The 17,953-nt window shown below is 43.8% G+C and overlaps 1 protein-coding gene and 1 long non-coding RNA gene across 5 annotated transcripts; one reads left to right on the plus strand and one right to left on the minus strand.

Moving 5' to 3' along the window:
• The first annotated feature begins 964 nt into the window (after positions 1–964).
• On the plus strand, positions 965–12,300 carry LOC120703913 (transcriptional regulator DEF1-like). Of its 4 annotated transcripts, XR_005687308.1 has the most exons (10): positions 965–1,239; positions 4,923–5,168; positions 5,239–5,454; positions 5,547–8,064; positions 8,204–8,332; positions 8,438–8,520; positions 8,645–8,808; positions 8,896–9,000; positions 9,084–9,181; positions 10,386–12,300. XR_005687308.1 is itself a non-coding variant. In XM_039988117.1 (9 exons), the coding sequence occupies exons 2-8, from the start codon at positions 4,962–4,964 to the stop codon at positions 8,969–8,971; spliced, it is 3,393 nt and encodes a 1,130-aa protein (XP_039844051.1). In that variant the 5' UTR covers positions 965–1,239; positions 4,923–4,961; the 3' UTR covers positions 8,972–9,000; positions 9,084–12,282. The 4 variants fall into 4 exon arrangements, 2 of the variants coding, with proteins under 2 accessions (XP_039844051.1, XP_039844050.1); XM_039988117.1 differs by having other exon boundaries at positions 9,084–12,282; XR_005687307.1 differs by having other exon boundaries at positions 974–1,239; positions 8,204–8,520.
• Positions 12,301–14,648: 2,348 nt separating this feature from the next.
• LOC120703914 lies at positions 14,649–16,295 on the minus strand. Its single transcript, XR_005687309.1, has 4 exons — positions 16,113–16,295; positions 15,904–15,986; positions 15,532–15,659; positions 14,649–15,062 (listed from the first exon to the last, which is right to left on the minus strand). It is a non-coding gene; the product is annotated as an uncharacterized LOC120703914 (long non-coding RNA).
• Positions 16,296–17,953: the final 1,658 nt, after the last annotated feature.

Genomic DNA, 17,953 nt, shown 5'->3' on the forward strand with positions numbered 1-17,953 from the left:
TTTTCCTATATGCCATACCATGCTGTCACGCCTTGTCATATCTAGTCAGCTATGCTTATTTAAAAATTAATATTTTTATAAATTTGATCATTATAAATGTTCCATCTTAACGATACTACAATAATGTGTAGTTTTTAAGAAAGGGAGTTGATACAAATGTATTTGTTATACATGTACAAAAAATTCTTTTATAAAAAAATTTAAATAGACACAAGTAAAAGTTTTGTTGTAGTGTCTTTAAGTAGGGAATGTATCAGGTGCAAACCAATCTATCCGTGAAAACTATATAAACTTTAATCTGGGTCATCAGATCAACATTCAAGAGGCATAGAGATGAGATAATTTTATAATTAACTGCCCGCCCTTGGATTAGGTAATCACTAATCACACTTTTGCAAATCTCTCCTCCCACCCCCTGTGCCCTCCCCTTGGATGTTGATCTGGTGGCACAGATTGAAGTTTGCATAGTTTCCACGGATAGGTTGGTTTGCATCTGATATGCTCTCCTTTAAGTATGTGTGAACTAACATACATTTTTGCTAAAAAATAAAAACACTTGGATGCTGACATAGCATGCTAACGTGGCAAGACACATAGAACGAATGACTAAATTGAGCTGCCTATAAAAGGTTGAGAACTGAAATGATTATTTTAAAAGTTTAAGGATGAGATTGATCTCCAATATTTTTTTAGGAAAATAGGCTATTCTACCAAATAAAAAACATACTTTATTTTAATTTTGCATTGATTTTATATAGAAATTTAATGTAATTTTATCAACAAATTATATGTTATGCAGTGATTTTCTAAAAAATTACTTATTCTATCAGAGGTATAAATTTCGCACGCTGCCTAGGAGGCTAGGACTGAGATGGCACATGAACCACCGGCCCAATCCACGTGAAATGGGCGTCCTCGCATCTGAGTCGCACGCATATATCGGTCGTCCTCGGACCTCGGTGTCGCCCAGTCTCGCACAGACCTGAGAGAGAGAGAGAGAGGAGAGGTGGCAGCGAGAGGGACAAAACCCTTCCCCGTCGCCGTCCGCCTCGCGCCGCCGGCGATCCAGCCCGCCGGGCTCGGCTCCGAGGTCGTTCCACACCGACCCGTCCTCCCCGCCCCGTCGGAGATCCGGGCCGCCGGAGCCGCCCCCGGTCTAGGTTCGGGGCTCGCTGCCCCCACCGCCGCCTCCGGCCCAGGGTTTTGGAGCTGCCGGGTCTCAAATCGCGGAGGTATCAGGTATGCATCCCGGCCTCCCCGCCCCCGTACCTACATGCTTAGTGGTCGCGACGTGGTTTGATCGGGAATTTAGGGTTTCGTCGTAAGTTGGTTCATCAGGCAGGCTGTAGCAAAAAAAAAAAAGACTCCTGCGATTTCGCCCCGTGATTTGTGCGTGGAGGGAGCGAGGCGTTGCCCGCTTAGATCTCTTGTGGAGGATTGCGGCTGATTAGTTCGACCTGCTTCATTTTTAGGGCCTTCTCGTGCTTGAGTAGCTTTTTTTCTTCTTGGGTGCGGGAATAGATGTGTCATTTAGTGGCACCTTTGTGATGTCTAGGCCTTGTAGCAATTTAGTGAAATAGTGATTTGCCATTCTGGCGATATGTGCTCCATTTCGCTTGTTGACGATGCCTAAGTCATGGCGTGCAGTGCGGTGGCTTGCTGGATTTTTTTCTTCTGTTTCTCTGTTTTATGTATGATATGATGATTTTATAAGCCACTACAGTGTTTGTCAATCATTCTTGATTTCCCTGGCCAGTGCCCGCTCGCTTGTTTATCTCTTGTCTAGTGCCTGTGCCACTGCTTTGTCGCTTAGCTATGCGGAGGCGGGCTTGTTGCTGCATGGTATTATTTATTGCATGAGAAAGTTTCCTTTGGTGGTCCTTAATGTGTCCGTTTCAGCTTCGGAGATGTAAATATCATTTCATTCACTCCACTTCTATTTGGTTTCTGTGTAGCTTTGTAATGTTGTTGGGTAGCTTCCCTACATGGATTACCTTCCAGAGTTTCAATTAATATAGTAATTGGCTAGAAAATTTTAGCTTTAGTATGTAGATTCCCTCTAAGAGTCTACGCGCTGTTTTCCTTCAGTTAGGTAATGTAGTTGGCTAGCTTTGTCTTGATGACCTGCCATAACCTATTTCATTGGAAATAGAAAGAAAGGCAATCTTTATTTCTATTAAAGAAATTGGTTACTATTGATATTTGTTAACCACTTAACCATGATAGTGTTGATATCTATTCTCACTTGATTCTCTTGCTTGTTTATCTCGTGTCTCATGGCGCCTCCTCTGCATTTTGGTATTTCTTTGTTACATAGCTATATGGTTGTGGTGTTATTACTGCATCGTATTATTTATTGCACAAAAAAGTTTCCATTGGCATTGATTAGTGTGTCCATTTCAACCAGTATAATTTCTTTTGCTCCTCCTGTATTTGGTTTCTGTGCAGCTTAGTAATGTTGTTGGGTAGCTTCACTACATGGATTGCTTGCTTTAATTTTAATTTATAATAAATAGCTAGACAATTTCAACTTTATTATGTCCGTTGCTAATATTAGTTCGCTTTGTGTAAGTTTCCACTCAATTAACTAGCTGGCTAGCTTCACCACTTAATGACCTGCCATTTCTTTTGCCACTGTAAATAGAAAGCACGGTTATTTTTGGTTCTGTTAATGAAATCTGTTAATATTGTTATGCTGTTTTCTGTGGTATATTGTTTTTATTTAGCTCTGTGATGCAGTTATCTAGTCTTGGTAACCATTGTTCTTAAGCCCGTCACCTAGGTAACAAGGTGCTCCAGGAGGGCTGGGCGTCCCGGACACCTTGCCAAAAGCAGTGAGGATTGACGCCTATGCAGCAGTCCATTTCGGATTGCGGACGAATTGGAAGGGGGCGGCTGGTGGAGATAGTGCAGTGAGTGGCGGAGGGATGAGGCGTAGTGGTTGGCGACATCACACAGGAGAGGGAAAGATGTGGGGGGGGGGGCACCAAGCAAGGTAGAGTTGCAGTGCTGTTGTGGAGACAGAGGAAGGATTAGCGCTGCTGGAGTGATAGGAAGATCGGCGTTGCTGCTTCTGGCGAGCCTGGAGTGGCACTTGATCAAATCTTATCAATTGGAAGAGTAGGGATGTATGAGCTGTTAGGTGTGTCGGGCCATCAACATTCCTTTTAGGTTCACTCTTTTCTCCTTTTTCTTTTCCTTTCTTCTTCTCCACTACCTTTTTCAGTTTCTGAGATTAGTACAGCGCTGCCTCGCCTCATAAGCGCCTAGGCTTTTGACAGGGGTGTCCAGCATGCCTCGCCTTAGTGCCTTAAGAAACTGTTGTTACCTTAATACTCCATCCTATGTATTATTTGTCATAGTTGACTAGGCCATGCCATCTATAGGTTTTATTAATGTATACACCTGGAATATACTAGTAATTCATTGGTTCACGCATATACTGTTTTATATGCTGCGTGTAGGGTTGAAAATGGATGGAAATATTCCCGTTCCGACCCGTTCCGTTTTCTATTTTTGTCCGTCCGTTTCCGTATTTGTGGGATTCCGTTTCCGTATTTACGGAAGTGGAAATGAGGTTTCTCCGTCCGTTTCCGAGAAATCCCGTTTTTACATGGAATTGACCCGTATTTATTCCGTTTTTCATCCCGTTTTTAATCTACATAAGATATGTCTAAAAATTGATATGTTCAAAAACATACCAATCACTAAGTATGCATGTTAACATGTTAACACATGGCATACTAGTGAATATTGGACTAATAACTTCGTACGTGTATATTATTTTGTGACTTTGTTAATGTATACTCGAGAATATTTGATCGCGTTATTCTTTCCGTCTCAACGTCCGTATTGATTCGTTTGCGTACTTCCGCGTAACCGATCCCGTTTCCGTACCCGTATTTTCCGAACCCGATCCCGTTTCCGCCAAAAAATATAGAAACAAAAGTAGAAATGAGGTTTTTCCGTCCGTTTTCATCGCTAGCTGCGTGATAGCAACTAATCGGGTTAGGCGACAGCGAGGTTCAAAAAAATGTTATTAAATGTTGTTTAATCGAGATTATACGCTAAATGGAGGCCTAACGTCTACGTTTAACCTTCGTAGGCGCTAGGCAATAGGCTAGCACCTGCCTAGTGCCTAGCGTTTTCTTGAACATTGGGCGACAGATAGGTAAAAGGCAGGAGGTTGCCTGGGCTTGCTAGGTACTGGCCTTTCAGATTATTGATGTTGTCTTTTGTACTGATGTGGTTCACTATATTTTGCTTCATTTGTTAGCTGCCATTATATTTTTCTGTTGTATATTTCAAATGTTCATCTCCCTGATTTCTTTCAACTCCGAATAGTAGGTGAACATGTTCTGTATCTATATATCAGTCTGCTATTGTGCTGAAACACTGAAGGTTTTTTGGTTGCATGATTTATGAGCAGACCACTATGGTGCAGTAAAGCACTTGCCACATGTCCCAGCCTGAAACTTTTGATCTGACAGAAGTTTTTTTTCTTGCCACACTTTTCACGACACATTTCTGTGGTTGTGAATGAAGCAGTTCCATGTAGGGATGTGGCCAACAATACATTATTTAGATTCTTTTTGCTAATTTTCAGTACTTCTCTTATGGTTAGAACTTAGGAAATATTTTTACAGAGTTTTTATTTGGAACTATATTATGCAAGTTGTTTGAATAGTTTATAAGATGTAGTGCACTGTTAGCTCAATATTTTTCTTTAAATGTGCAATGCATTCATGTTGTGAGTGTAGAGTGACTGCCATGCATTGGTAACTTGCTGTCTTATCATCAAGTTTTTGCAAAGTGTACTTAATCGCTTCCTGAATAGTCTACATGCAAATTCATATTGTTGGATTTCTGTTTTCAGCACTTGGGCATATTTAGCATGTAAGCTTATGCATTTATTTGTGCAGGCTTGACATTTGACTGGCAGAATTTAGCAAGTTTTAGCAATGGGTTTTGATAATGAGTGTATCTCGAATATTCAATCCCTTCCTGGTGAATATTTCTGCCCTGTTTGCCGGACACTCGTATATCCCAATGAGGCTGTACAAACTCAGTGCACACATCTCTATTGCAAACCCTGCTTGACTTATGTAGTGGCAACCACCAAAGCTTGCCCTTATGATGGCTACTTGGTGACAGAAGCTGATTCCAAGGTATGCTTATTCAATGTTCACATATATGAAGTAGCAGTGCTCCTCTTACAGCCTATTTTGCAATATGCAGACCCTGATGGAATCAAATAAAACCCTTGCTGAGACAATTGGCAAAGTCACAGTCCATTGCCTGTATCATAAGAGTGGCTGCCAATGGCATGGAACGCTATCTGCCTGTGTCACACATGGTACTACTTGTGCATATGGGAACTCCCCTGTTATTTGTAATCGTTGTGGGACACAAATCGTGCATCGCCAAGTGCAAGAGCATGCTCAACTCTGCCACGTATGTCCATGTCTTCAATAACTTTGTATGCATGTCTAGAACTGTGTTGATAGTGATAGTTTCTTTTTATTTAACTTTTTTGTTATTTGCAGGGCTTACAATCTCAAACTCAACAAGCTGATGGTACTCAAGCACAGCCAGTGGCAGCAACTCAGGCAGTCATCCAAGATCCATCACCTGCCTCAGCAGGATCTGCTGCAGCTACAGCCACAACCCTGCCATTTTCAAGTACAGCCACAGCTGTAACAGATTATGCATCAGCAACAGGAGGGGCAGCTACATCAGGTTCTGCTTCACAAACTCCTACAGCTCAGCAGTCTTACCAGCTACAGCAGCTCCAATACTCACAGTACTACCAGCAGCAGCACCCTGGAAGCAACCCTTACATGCAGCAATATCAGCAGTATGGCCAATACCAGCAGGTGTATCAGCAATATCCGCAACCTCCATTGCAAGTACTGTCCCAGAACATGATGCAAGGATCTGCACAACCTGCTTCATATGTTCAGCCTCAAGTGCAGTCCACCCAATCACAGTACATGATGCAATCCCAACCCCAAAGTCAGCCCCAGCTGCAACCATCGACAGGTCATCCACAGCTTCAGCAGCATCCAGTTCAATCCCAACCCCAAAGTCAGGCCCATCTTCCCCATCTTCAAGTACCTGCAGGTCAGTCACAGCCTCATCAACCAATTCAGCCAGCACTTCAAGTTCCACAACTGCAACCACAAAGTCAAGTATCTGTCCAAATGTCTGCTCCCCAAGTACAACCTGCAGCACATACACCAGCTCCTACTCCAGTTGGTAATCAGCAATTTGCTAATACCTCTACTCAGGCAATGACTCATCATGTGCCGCCACATGTACAAGCCCAACCTCCACAACAGCAACAACATGCACATCTGCAAGCTTTACCTCCACAGCAAAATCTTCAATCTCAGATGCAGCTAAACTCTCAAGCCCAGCTTGAAACTCCACAAGTGCAGCAGCAATCTTACCCACAACCACAGGCCTATGCTCAGCAAACACATCATATGCATCCACAGAATGCTTCATACCCGCAGCAGCAGATGCCACATGGTGCTCTATTGCAACAACCTGTACATGCATCCCACCAACAAGCACATGTTTCTCAGCATCCTGCACTGATGCGCCTTCCATTGCCAGGTCAACAGCCAGGTATGCTGCCTCCTCAGGGAGTCCAGCATGCAACACAAAATCAACAGAATATTGGGTACTATGCGCAGTGGCCGCCTATGCATTCCAATATCCCTTGCCAGGCACCACAGCAAGGATTGCCTCCACACTCATCTGTTACCTCACAATCAGTTCAACCATACCAGCAAGGAATGCCCTTATCACAACAGCAGGTGCATTCTCAACCTGGTCAGCCTTATACACAACAGCATGTTCCTGGCAATACTGGGCATCATGTTCAAACTTCAGCTGGCAGACCCACAAGTCATCTTGCACCGCCACAGCAATTTCAACATCAACAGTTAACAACGCATAGAACTGAGTCGCCTGCTGCTGGAAAACCTATTGGGCAGGGTTCTTTAGATCTTGAAACACATGCTTCAAAATCAGGGAAGTCAGAAAACACAAGTAATGCTGCTGATAATACTGCTGTTAGCGAAAATAAAATTAATGGTGCTGAATCAGCTGTCATGAGACCTACAACGTCGCAGTCATTTGGTGATGAAAACATGAATAGACAGAGTTTTGGTAGTGTTAGAAAAGATGTAGGGCAAACTGGTATTGCATCACACGGTGTAGATGGTTCAATTGGTAGGGATGGAATTTCGGACCGGGTAGGCAATTTTCATGGTCCAGTTATGCAGGGAGGTAAAGACCATAAGGCTTCAGATGCATCTACTAATCATGGGAAGGGAGGATCATTTAAGCAGATTTCACAGAAAAATGCAGGGCCACTGGGCTCTTATGTGCCCCCAGGCATGGGACCACAGAATCCATCTGGACCAGATAGAATGCTTCCTCAGCACATGATGCCTCCTGGTCATAAGCATGGTTTCTCTGAAAATATTCGGCCTCCATTGCAGCAACCGTATGGTTTGTTTCATTCTGGAATGACACCAAGGCCATTGGGAGAGAACCAGATTCAGATGCCAATGTCACAGCCTGGGGGTATCGATGGTATGATTCGGCCGAACATGGTTGGCCCATTAGCTGGTCATCATGACGCAATGCTGCCTCCTTTTGTTGAAAATTTGGGCCATCCACCTGTAAGTGGAAGGGCTTTACATGAAGAGGTGTTCAACACTTCAGGGGAACATCTCAGGTCACGTGCAGCATATCCTGGTAGACATGACAATATGGAAGATTGTCTAAAGCAATTTCCAGGGCCAGCCCATCTGGATGGTCAGGGCCTGCAAAGTGGTCCTAGACCTTTTGAGAGAGGTTTAGGTAGACCTGATGGTTTCCTTGATTCATTACCAGGGAGGCCTCCATTTCCAAACCCGAGAGGTCCATTTCCTGTAGGATTGCATGAGGATTTTTCAAGGAAACCAAATGCTACTGTTAGTCACCCTGCACATGGTGCCGAATTTGATCATCACAGGACTGACGGAATGCCTATTTTCAGAAACCCAGGTATGGATTTGAAATGATATGCATAATTTGTGCTTGATTTATTAACTTAAAAGTGTGGGAGACTTCAAAGACGGCAGGTATTTTGGTTCCATGCATGATATGTCAATGATGGTCTATATTGAATGTGAATGGTTTTCAGGTCCATTACAAGGGATGAGTGGTGGTCCTCATGGTCCTCGAAAAGAACAGCTTGGATCTGGTACCCTTCCTGGGAATTTGCAGCATTCTTTTGGGGGTCCAGAGTTCCCTCCTACTCGTTTCAACCCTGGTGATTCTTTTCCTTCCACAAACCTATGTGTTGCTGGTTGGGTGTGGGGAACCCTATGGACATGGCCATTGCATTTAACTGAATCTTCTAGCCACCATTTTGCAGGTCACATGCATCCAGGTGATCCTAATCTTGTTGCTGACTATGATCATCATGGATTTCCTACAGAATCAGCACACTTTGGTTTGGTGGGTCATTAGAGCTAGTACATGAATTTTTTTTGTTAAAATTCACTACCACTTACCATTTGCTATTATTATCACTGATTATTTATTATTTGACCGCTAAGCTGTTGTTCTTTGTTCTTTCTAGGCTGGACCCTTTATAAACAGGAATGTTGGTTGGTGCAGAATATGCATGTTTAACTGTGGGAGTGCAGAGAACTTGGATCTGCATGTACAAACAATGGAACATCAGCAATGTGCGATGGACATCGTCCTGAAAATGAAGCAAGATGTTGCAAAGAGGCAAAAGCTGTGAGTTTTTTTTTAACTAATCTGATTTTGAGTATTGAAAATTAAGCATCTCCCTGTTTATAAACGCTGAATTCACCTCATACTCAGGAATTATGGGGGTGCCAAGTCATTCCACAACAAAAAGGTAGCTGGGAAGGGGCACTTTCGTGGAAATAGGCGTTAGCTGGTTCAGCGCTTGATGTGATTTTGAAGGTGAGTTGTTTCCGTGTGATCCACAAGGACAAGCCATTTTGTCCCTTTGGTTTAGTTGGTTACTTGAAAATCTTTTTTGCCAGGTTGCTGCTGATGCTTATGGACGTTTTAAAGGCAAATGAGGATTGAGATCTCTTCAGACTTGTTGTCCATGCAGTTCAGCACATTTGAAGTGGAACTTGTAATGGTCCCAAACTTTTGTTGCCATGTTGGTCTGTAGAGTTCACATGCCTTTATGGTTTCTGTGGTTACCATTTTGGATGTTCTGGGAATGGTTAAGTTGCTAGTATCTTTTACTCTGCTATATGTGTGATAATATATGACTACTGTGTCTTTCAACTAGACTCTGGTTTCAATGATGGCAACTTCATACTAGTACACCACACTGAAAATTTTGCAAAAAGATTGGTAAATGAATTAATTTTCAGACAACCATAAAATGGTAGTTTTTTGTTGAAAATTTTTGGTAAGGGGCTTATGGAAAATGGTTTCTAGTGGTTCCATTGCCTGAAATTTTGACTAGTTTTGCATAGATTAGATCCCAAAACCTGAATCATATAATTTTAAGGATTGAATGCTGTATACTGTCGTAATGAATTACTTATCACGGAATCAGCTATGTTGCCAAAAAAAAGGAGGACAATCTGCTCCAATCCTGGTTAAAACGTGGACTAGAGCTATTGACATGTCTATGTCATTGCACAACAATAATATAGCTGCCCCAAGCATTAGTCTCATTGAATTTGTTACTTAATTCTTTTTGCCCATGAGGGCATCCCTTAGTGTTAAAGGGACGCTTAGAAGGGTGGAAGGAAATACAAATATGAAGAGGTTTGAGCTGGGACTAGTAGCTTAAATGTTAGCCTGGTAGGGGTGGGAGACCTGTAAGAGAGAATCGATGTCTGATTGAAATCAAATTCGGAACCAAAAATTGCACATGCAGTTGTAATGTTCTTAAAAGAGAGGATATAAAAAAATGCTTGGTTTTCATATGAATCCTGGCGAGTGAATCATGTATGCAGAGCTTATCCATACTAATGCTGGAGTTGTTGTGTCCCCTTCTAGTTAGTTGCTTAGTTCCTGGTGGTAGTGATGGTTTTGGGTTCATATGAATCCTGGCGAGTGAATCATGTTTTGGTTTTGAATCATGTATTATGGTTTTGGGTTCAGAATGGGATCTGACTAGAATCCTATGGACACTAAATGCTATGGGTGAAATACTTAAGTTTGTAATTCACTCCAGCAGGACACATGGCTTGTTCAGTTATGTTTGATGTGATTGTTCACATGTGATATTTTTTTCCTTCTGGTGGCCTCTTTTTCTAGATCGTTTCTTCCGTGGCGATCATTAAATCATTTGTCTTTGCTGTTTGTTTGCTAAGCAGAAACTGGAAAGTGTAGGATAATTTCCAGCCGAGGGGTCTTCTGTCATACTTGCATGCTTTCCTAATGATGGTTACGATGGCATGGTTTCCTAACGATGGTAAGGATGACATGCTTTGATAATGATGGTAAGGAAAGATATGTATTGAGCTTTTGTTACAATGCACTTTGAACTTTCGACAAGAGTTTTCTGTTGTAGATTATGGCTGAAGTACTTAAGCCAGTCTATTGCCTGTCATTTATTGGACATTAATGGCTGCACTTTATGTACTTGTGTGAGGCCATCATGAACTGCTATGCTTGTATGATTTATATTAAAATATGCTCATTCCATGTAAGGAGTGACACTAGGACTTGCTTAAACTTATTTAATGAGATTGCCATTTTGTTCTAGTGTGTCCCAGTGTATCATTTGATCACTTTCCAGCCTTTAGTTAGCTTGCCTGATAGTATTGGCCATAGAAGATTTCCCCCCAAACAAAGTTGCTTGGAATCAATTTTTCCAAACTCAGGTTGCTTTGGATTAAACTTGTTATAAATTTTCTTCATGTGCTTATGGGTTTTATCCAAACTACTCAGTAGGTAGCCCACACGTGCATCTTCTTTGACATACTTTACTGTGATTTCATAGAAGTGTAGTCGGACTTTAAGGTTATTTAGCAAGTTGATTGTAGTGCTCAGAACTGAAAGCTTAAGGTTATTTAGCAAGTTGATTGTATTGCTCATAACAACTTAGAGCTTTCTACTCTATACTATACTTGATTGTAGCTGCTATTAGTTTGGATATCATCAAGCTATTGAAAAGGCCCCATCCTTTCCCTTTTGCCGCATGCATAATTTGGTGATCAGCTGTCTGCAAATGAATTGGCCAGAGATTTACTCCCTCTGTACAAAGTTACACGGCATATTTTGCTTTGCACAAAGACCAAGAATTCTTTAAGATGGCTCCACTAGTACACTACCCCACATTACTATGAAAAAGGCTGATTAGATGTGGTTGATTACCATGATAACTTGGCAATCGGCACGCTGAACTCTGGGTTAACCAATGTTTTGGTATTACAGAATGGTGAGTGAAATTCGAAAACCTGGCTGCCACATTTGAACTAAAAGATTGGTCTGTTATAATCCTTGAGTTTGAAGTTGATGCATATTTGATCTTTTGGGTGTAGACTAGAACTAAAAAGAAAACTAGTGGTAACCACTGGTATAGACTTAGAGCTAAATACAAGCATTTTTTGTAGTAGATATTCTAAGGAGGTTTAGAAGGCATGAAGTTGGGAGGGTACCCACTACCCACCCGTTTTGCCACAATCCAGTCGATACCACTGGTTTTCTTGAACCTGGGCCTCCCTCCTGTTTAGATTTGAACTGTAGGATGGTTGGGTGCTGGTGCCATTTCTCACTAGTGCCAACAGTATTAAGGAATAATGTATGTTGAAACGTTATTGTATCAATTGGGTAGTTACTATTAACCTGTAGGACAATTATTATCCACTGAATTCTATGTACTAATAACAATAGACAACTTGGTGATCTTGTTTGTTGTTCCATATCAATATAGATCTATGTTTCTTTGGCATCTATTTTGTTTTGTGTTACTTTGGGATTCTTGTAGTAACTCAACTGATGCGGATGGATGTGCCTGCGTACCCACTGCGTTGCAACTGACTGCGCCTTTGCTCATTTTCTGCCTGCATCCGATGTTTTTGACGCCACTGCACGTCATATTCCGGATGCTGACTTTTTTTTATGTAAAATGCTGTGTTTTGAACGCCCAACTATGTAAACATTTTTTTAATGGATTAAAACTTTCTTTCTGATGAAGTGCGCCTACTAATTAATGTACCTGCTGATGTAAAAGGATATTCTTGTAATGTATTCTTAAACATTTCTCAACTAGTGTCTGCCTTCTAATTAATGCATCCAGCGGTTTAAATAAATGCTTGCAGTATTCTGCAAAATTCTTGTAACAGTTTGTTATTTAACATACATAAGTTCCTTCAGGGATGTATTCCTACTATTTAGTGGACTGCTGATGTAAGTAAATTATTATAATATATTGGAGAAAGCTAATCAAGTTCGATTCTTGAAGGGCTCTTAGACACTTTTTTGGCTGTTGCTGCTGCGCCATGCAGCTCAAGCCTTCAGGTCATCTTCCTCGACAAGTATCCAGCCGGGCTTTGCGTGGTGGCAGGCGGTGGTTGCATCGGAGCTGCTGAGATAGGAGCAGACCAGGTGGGCTGAGCGGCAAGGTTTGCTAAGAAGCGGAGCTGCTGGGACGGGAGCGCAAGCGGGTGGAGTGGGGATGTGAGCAACTGCATTGAAGGGAGGTAAAGACGGCTGGGATCTCACTGGGGATGCAAGTGGGTATTTATTGGTGTTTTTAGGTTTCTCATTTTATTAATTTTTGGTGTAAGAGCAACTTTTGAGTTGACTCAATGACCAAAAAATGTGGAACTTGCATCCCTAGATCTCACTTCTCAGTCAGCTGGCTCAAAAGTTGAGTGACAGGCGATGGAAACGTCCGAGCGTGGTCTAGACCAGGGTTTTTTTACCGACCGGTCCGACGAAACTGCCGTCCTCCGGTTTCGGTAAACCGGACCGGTTTGATCGGTTATCGGAAAAAACCAGTCAAATTCAAATTTCAAACAAAAAACGGCAGTTCAACCGGTTTCCACCGGTTAGCTCGGTTTCTTGGTTCGGTTTGACTGGTTACCGGTCGGTTTGAGTGGTAACCGACCAAATTCAAAAAAAAAAAATGGTTTAAATTCAAATGCCCGTAAAGTATACTAAATGAATGTTTGTATAACATGTTTTAGCCTAAATGAACCCTCCAACCCTCTTTTGTACTACTTTTACATTAATACAATGTATAACATGTTTTATATTATATTTGTATACTTTTGTATGCGTGTTTTTTTTGTTTAACTTCAAATGCTCGCAAATTATACTAAATGAATGAATATTTAAAAAATTTGACACCATTAAATTCGTCGCAACTTGAAGTATTTTTAGAAATTTTTCATTTTTTTAATTTAAATTTGAATTTTAAATTTGGGCTGGTTTGAAACCGACCCAAACTGGAACCGGTTCGACCGGTTTGATCAGTAACCGCGGTTTTCGGACCGGTTCTGGTCGGTTTTTTTAACCCTGGTCTAGACAACCTGTATTTATTGCAAAGGGCATAGTAGATGAAATTTTCTACTCCCTTCCCATAATATAAGCAATAGTCAAAGTCAAGCTTGTTCAACTTTGACTATATATAATAATTATTTTATAAAGATTTATAAGATAAAAATAATATTACTAGATTAGTTATGAAAGCAATTTTCATAATACATAAATGTTTATATTTAAAATAATTTATTCATAAGAATATTGATGGTCAAAGTTGAACAAATTTGACTTTGACTAAATCTAGAAATGCTTATATTATGGGGCGGAGGGAGTATATTCTTACTGTTTCTATTAATTTTTGTTAGTTTGCAGTGTTTTAGCCCTATACTGTGCGATTTTATTTCAAAAAAATATGTCTGTGCGTTTTTATGGAATGTAGGAGGGCTGCGCTTCCACTGTGGCTGACAGACACATCACAACAAAATAGGAGGGCTGCAACTAGTAAATGGAGTTTCCATGGAAGAACACTGCTACTTTTTTTTTGAGAAAACCGGGATTTCATTCATTCATAATATTTGGTGATTACAGCCCAAAATGCAAAGACACCCTTAAAAGAAATAGAAAATACATTCCAGTCCTTGTGCACTCCTGATGTTCTCGCTGGTGGCGGCCGGAGCTCCCAGCTTGATTCCGACCTCCTCCCTGGTGAAGAATAAGGTTTTTTGGTGCTATCTTGAGTAGCATATCAGGATTGACATGCTGAACGAACCGGCAAACAATCGATGGGCAACGGCAAACAATCGACGGGCAACAAGGGATCCGACGCCTCAAGGACCTCCAGGAATCTCAAATTGTCGGGCGATGAAGAACCCAAAAGGGTAGCTGAACCACCAAAGGTGGGAACAAGCAACCAACTTGAATTCGATTCGAAGCTGGGACATAAAACTCCTTCGATGAACGAAGGAGTAACAGCAACATCTTTCGATGAACACATCACCGGCAAAAGCACTGAAACTCCACCAAGCAGCAGGCCTGTTGTATAACAGATTTTGCGCCGCCAAAGACATGGGAAGCACAGGCAACCCAAGAAAGAACACAGAGGATTTGAACATCAGCACAGAAAAAAGGAACCAAGAAAAACTCGCGGAAGAACGCTGCTATTGACGTTTGACAACACAAAACAGAGCACTAGAGCTCTATATACAGAATCTACTTAGCACTTTGAAGTCCTTGATTAAAAAAAATCAGATGATGTACTCATCTGGAGTGGCATGGAACTGATTCAGCTTTGCTTCATTCTGACAAACTTTGTTTCACAATTACATTTATGATTAAACAATTGATCCCTTCTTTCAGCAATCTGGTTTTGAGCCTCAAGTTAGACAAATGCAGTCTGAACTTCACTATAACACTATATTTGCTGCATCAGCATCCACAAGAGCTTTGAGTGATTTTGCTACACTTGAAAACTCCAAAGCAAAAACATTATCCTCAGAAACCATCCTTTTGCGACCAGCTGCATATCTGCTTCCCGTTGATAGGTTGTTACCATGGCATCACTGTTGAAAATGAGAATGGACAGAACTTTCAGTTTGGTGGGTTGCCTCAATCATTTGCAGAAGAATGTTCGTCATGCACTTTTAATGGATCCCCAGGGCTTTTTAGCCTTGGCTCCTTTTACTAAATCACTAGCATAGATCTCACAGATCTTATCATAGTTCAGCTTTGTTGCTTATAGGGGAAAACGACACTTAAATTTGCAGGAAAGCCGAAAATGATATATGTCGATATTTGTCTGGAGGTAATGGAGAATTGGAGGGTCAAGGTATCATCAGCCCAGAGCTTGATGACCATGAGGAAAATACTTCTTTGACAACACAAAGCATGAAGCAGCCATCACCGTTCTTTTTTTTGGGTTTTTTTTGGGGTGGGGGTGGGGGGAGCAAGGAGCATGAATCACCATTATAGTCTCATCATGTTAAGTAGCATCAAATTTTAATATAAAAAAGAATCAAAATAGTATAATACCATTAATGGAGTTGCCAATGGATATCAAGTTGGGACATTGAGCTTTTCACCGATCAGAGTTGCAGTCGTGCCATCTACAGATGTCCGTGATGGATCCTCACGCTCTCCTTTGCTAGTTGTGAATATCCCTGCGCATTTTGCAATAAAAAAGGAACAATGATACCATCCTAACTCTTGCATTAAGAAAGTATGCGTATCATGTCTGGCTGACAGTTGACACTTGACAATGATATGTATTAGCATGCAAACCTGATATGTCATCCTTCTGGAATATAAAGATCAGTATCACCTTTTTTATGGGAAAATTAAAATAAACTAGTACTATGGGAAAAATAAAAGAAAAAGATTCAGAAAGAAACAAAGAAACCTTACAGCACTGACATGAAGACCTAGTGGTCCAACCAGAAGCATGGTTGATTGCAAAGATGAGCCATGGTTCAATGCTGCTGATCTTTCTGCAGGAATAGTAGCAGCCCTGTAAGAACATAATAATACAACAATTGTGCAGAGATGTGGGCACAATCCAAGTAAAAAAATACTCAGTAGTCAGTACTGCTCAATTTCAGTGTCACTAAGATTACCAGTATACTATACAGCTGATACATGACATTATTGAATCTACCAGTCGGCAGTCGCCTCCGTTCACTGTCTTCCAGTGCCTCTGAATAGTGTGATTCCGTTCTTCACATGGTTGCTGAAGTAGTTGATCATCCACACCACATCAAGACCTTTCTTATTGTCAACGTATACTGATCAAGAAGTCCCTGCATAATGGATGCTCAAAAAAAAAAGAAGTCCCTGCATAATCTGCTAGAACACCAAAGCGTCAGAGATTTAAAGGACAAGTACTTTTTGGGAACTTTCGTGTGACAAGTCATGCATGCACTCTACAGATTATCAAATGGTAATTGCTGTTGGAGTATATTGAGCCCTTGTGTATAAAGGCTCATCTAGAGACCCATGTATAGGTATTATATATACCCCACCCTTCTAGGGTGGAGGAATACAAGCCATTATTATCTCCTACTCTCTCTCTCTCTCATGGTATCAGATGCCCCTTTCCTGGGCAGGCGCCGCCTCCTGCTTCTGTAGGCGCCGCCGGCGCCGCCGTCCTTGCGGCCATGGACGGCCGGCCCCGCCACCTCCACCCCTCTCCTCCTTCCTTCCCCTTCCTTCCTCTGGCGCTGCTCTTTCCTCTGTTTCTGCCGCCGCCTCCTCTGTTTCTGCTATTCTGCGCGCGCGGACCCCGGCCGCCACCGCCGCCGCCTCTACTGCTGGCTCGGCGCACGCAGGCGGCCCCCTCCCCTGCTCGACCTCTCCCAGCGCGGCATAGATTCGGACACCGCCGCGTAGGACGCCCGCGGCTCCTCCTTCGCCGCCGCTGCTGCATGCTCGGCGCGTGCGGGCGGCCCCCCTGCTGCTACGCAGGTCGCCGCCGTGTAGACCGCAGGGCGCGGCCCTTCCTCCGCCGCGCCGCCCACGGCCGGCCTGCCCGCGGCCTTGCCGCAGCACGGCCCCCTGGGCGCCACCGTCGCCGTTGTTGCATGCCTGGCGCGAGCAGGGGCCGGCGCGCCGTCGCTAGGCGCAGGCGCACCGCATCCTTTGCCGCCGCGCCCCCAGGACGCCGCCGCCGCCGCTGCACACCTGGCGCAGGGCCTGGCCCAGGTTGCCACCACCGCCGCCGTGGCCGCGGCCCCTGGGAGCACGGCGTGCACCGTGCGCGCCGCGGGCCCTTCCCCCGCCGCTGCCCCTGTGGGCGCACTGGGCGCGTGCCCCCCCGGCCGGCCCCGTGGCCCCGTCTGCTCCGGCCGCGGGCGTGTGGTCTTGCCCGGCTCGTTCTGCCGCCGCTCCTCTGTTACAGGCCGCCGCCCACGTGCCTCCTCCGCTCCAGGGCGCGGGCCGCGCCGCCGCCGCTGCCGCCTACCTCGTCGCTGCGCAGGCTGTCGCGCCCGCCGCGCACGCCGCGCAGGCCGCGCGGGCCGCAGCCTCCCTCGCCGCCGCGCATGCCGCACAGGTCCAGGCCGTCGCGGGCCCTCGTCCTCAGCCCCACCCGGCGGCCATGCTCGCCGCTGCTGCTGCCTTGTTCGCGCCGTTCTGGACACCGCCCGCTCCACCCAGCCAGCAGCCGACCTGGCCTGGGGGGTGGGACCAGGCCGCACTGGCGCAGTCCTTCAGCGCCATAGGGCAGACGCCACCGGTCTGCACCGAGTGGATCGCCGACTCGGGTGCCTCCTTCCACACCACCCCCATGTCGATATTCTCTCATCTGTCCAACCCCCACACCCCTCTTGTCCTTCTTCCATCATGGTTGGTGACGGGTCTTGCCTTCCTGTCGCCGCCGTGGGTTCTGCTCCTGGCTCTTGTTGTCTTTCCAATGTCCTTGTTGCTCCTTAGATGGTTCATAACCTTCTTTCCATTCGTC

Source organism: Panicum virgatum, chromosome 4K (genome assembly GCF_016808335.1).
Source record: "Panicum virgatum strain AP13 chromosome 4K, P.virgatum_v5, whole genome shotgun sequence".
Taxonomy (NCBI): Eukaryota; Viridiplantae; Streptophyta; class Magnoliopsida; order Poales; family Poaceae; genus Panicum; species Panicum virgatum.